Below are 2,672 nucleotides of genomic sequence, written 5' to 3' on the forward strand. Positions count from 1 at the left end.
ACCCACCATTTTGAGCGGTTCAATCCTTCTCATAGTCCAAGGAGGGATCTTAAGAAGTTCACGCAATGAAACAGTCTTCCACAGCAACCATATGGCAACACCCCGACAATTGACCTTCCTCCGCCACATTTGAAGGTCAAGGCGAGACAAGGCGACAAGACCAACAACGCCATCCTCTGCGTCAATGATATGAAAGTTGTCGAAATCATTCATATTCATACCTTGAGGACCCTTGATAACGCTAAGGTTCTGCGTGCCCAAATCAAACTCAACTATGTCGTCTCCCTTTTCCTTAGCTGGCCAGTAAAGGACATTATCTACAAGGGTGCTACGACAAGCACCAAATACAGTATCATCTGAAGCCTCAGTTGAGATGACATTGCCCCATGTGGTAGTCTCCGAGGAGTAAACGCTTGCATAGGGGTGCGTATTGTCTCTATAGGACACCAAGACCACCTTGAAGGGGCATAAGTGGCAGCCGCCGTGCACATGGCCCTGGTAGCTAGCAGCACAAAGCACTGCCGCGTTAAAGAAGCATTCGGTGAACTCAGGCGGAATGGGCACGCGGTGATGTTTGTTGGTGATAGGGTCACAAACGACGACCTCTTCATGCTGCAAGTCTAAGACGAGGGCGCGGCCGTGGCGAGAATCAAGCAGGATGCATTTGCTATAGTGTCCAAGGGAGAAGCGCCCAGGGGTGATGCGGTCGGGAGCAGGGGCCAGGACGGGCATGAACGCAATCTGTGTGCTGCCGTAATGGAAGAAGCCAAGGAGGGGCGGCTTGCGGTGGTGCGCGTAGAACCGGCGGAGGAACTTGGGGTCGGCGAGGATGCCTCGCCACTGCTTGCACACGGCGGAGGCGCGGGGGAGAGAGTATAGGTCCAGGGGGAGCCGGAGGAGGATCTCCCGGAGCATATCTTCGCTGTCCGGCAGGGAGGCAGGTGTCTCCCGCGAGGTGCCGTCGCCCTCCTCGCTAGCGTGGGTCCGGGCGCGGAGGCGCTTACCGCGCCGATGGTGGCGCTTACGGCTGCGGCGGTTGCAGGCCACTCCGGCGCCATCCTCGTCGTGTTTGATTTGGGGATGGAGGCGCGTGGTGCGTGAGCGAGCCGGTCCGGATCCCTCGTCGCTCGCATGGATCTGGTAACGGAGGCGCGCTGTGCAGCGGCGGCCGGCGCCACCCTCGCCGCGTTGGAGGTGGCTCATTGAAAGATACGTCTCAGTGCAAGCTGTTCTCCTTGTCCTCACGATACAAACTTTACACATATAGTAGTATATAACAGCCGACCTGACGGATCTAACACAAATCCTCTAAACCTACACGGATACAGGCAAGCAAACTCCTAGCTGGAGCCGGACTCAACATGAACACGTACGTACTACTAATCCTAACCGGACTAACTAGTAACACCGGCGTGCAAGCCCGCTGGTCCTGTTTCTTCAGCACAAAACTGGTGGTGCGAGACTGACGAGCCCTCTGCCTCACTCGTATCCAAATTTCTACACCAATAATATCAATCGTAAACGCCAAAAGCAAAACTGTGCTTCAAGGGTTCATTTGCCATCACACTTCTCTTCCATCCAAACAACGACTCAACTTTCTCTCTGTGCAAAAATTTGCCAGTCCAGCATTTGTTGCTTTTATTAAAAGAAAATCTCGAGCAACTTGCTGTAATACAGTGGCGGGTCGTAATGATAGTATCATAGTTAGTATCATGCATGCCAACTAGGCAATTTTGATGAGGTGTCATAAAATTAAATCAACAAAGAGATGGTTGAGTATCATATCATCATACTGTATTATAATAAATGCTATGCTACTATGTGTCATACATGACAATAAATAAAGTACTACATGATGCTAATATATGATACTATGCATTATGGAGGTAGTATCATACACTAGTGTCATATGTATGATACTAGTATATGATACTCCCCATTACAACCAGCCTTAGGCCAAATAACGTTTTTCTCTCCCTAGTCTGGTCTCTTTCAGTGCAACAGTTATTTCCATCAGCGCTGCACTTCTCCCATTAATTTCCTGCTATTAATCTCAATGCAAATGAGAAAAAAAAGGGAGGGCGCACAGGTGGATCGTGATCGACGGCGCTCGCACGCTTTCTAAGCTACAACCAAGAAGCACACTCAAACACACAAGTTTCGGCTGAAGCTGTCATGGTTATAGACAAGAGCTGCCAAGCACAAACACGTGCATAAGCCAAAGGACGCTGAAATCCAACTTGAAATAATACTAGAGTATCCAAAAGCATCTTGCTACATTAGGGCATCTCCAGCCGCGCCCCCAAGAAGGCCTCCCCAGGCGATCTTTTCGCGCCGGCGCCGAAAAAACGGCCCAGTCGCTCCCCCAGGACGCCGAAAATCGCCGGCTTGGGCCGAAAACAGCGCCGGCGGACCCAGCCCGAACCCGGCGCGCTGGGGGGCGCCCGGGGGCGCCGGGGCGAGTTGTTTTGGCGCGAAGAAGCCGCGGGCCAGCCGCGTCAGCGACTCGGCGCCTCGTCTCCCCCCAACGGCCTCGGTTTCCGCGGGGAATCAATGGCAAGGCTGCCGCCGGTCAGCCTTGCCATTGATTCCTTCACTCACGGGCGGCGCTTCACGGGGCGGCGCCGACGCCTCCCCTCCCTCGCACGCGTACACACGGGCGCGGCCAGGCT

General features: G+C 53.4%; 1 protein-coding gene across 1 annotated transcript; it reads right to left on the reverse strand.

Moving 5' to 3' along the window:
* Positions 1-367: 367 nt before the first annotated feature.
* On the reverse strand, positions 368-1,226 carry LOC123176189 (uncharacterized; the record flags this gene model as incomplete). The annotated part of the gene is given in 1 exon segment (XM_044590527.1): positions 368-1,226. A coding segment is annotated over 1 exon segment (836 nt), but the record flags the coding sequence as incomplete, so codon positions are not given.
* Between the last annotated feature and the right edge of the window lie 1,446 nt (positions 1,227-2,672).

This window comes from Triticum aestivum, unplaced genomic scaffold (genome assembly GCF_018294505.1).
Source record: "Triticum aestivum cultivar Chinese Spring unplaced genomic scaffold, IWGSC CS RefSeq v2.1 scaffold83126, whole genome shotgun sequence".
NCBI classification, from domain to species: domain Eukaryota; kingdom Viridiplantae; phylum Streptophyta; class Magnoliopsida; order Poales; family Poaceae; genus Triticum; species Triticum aestivum.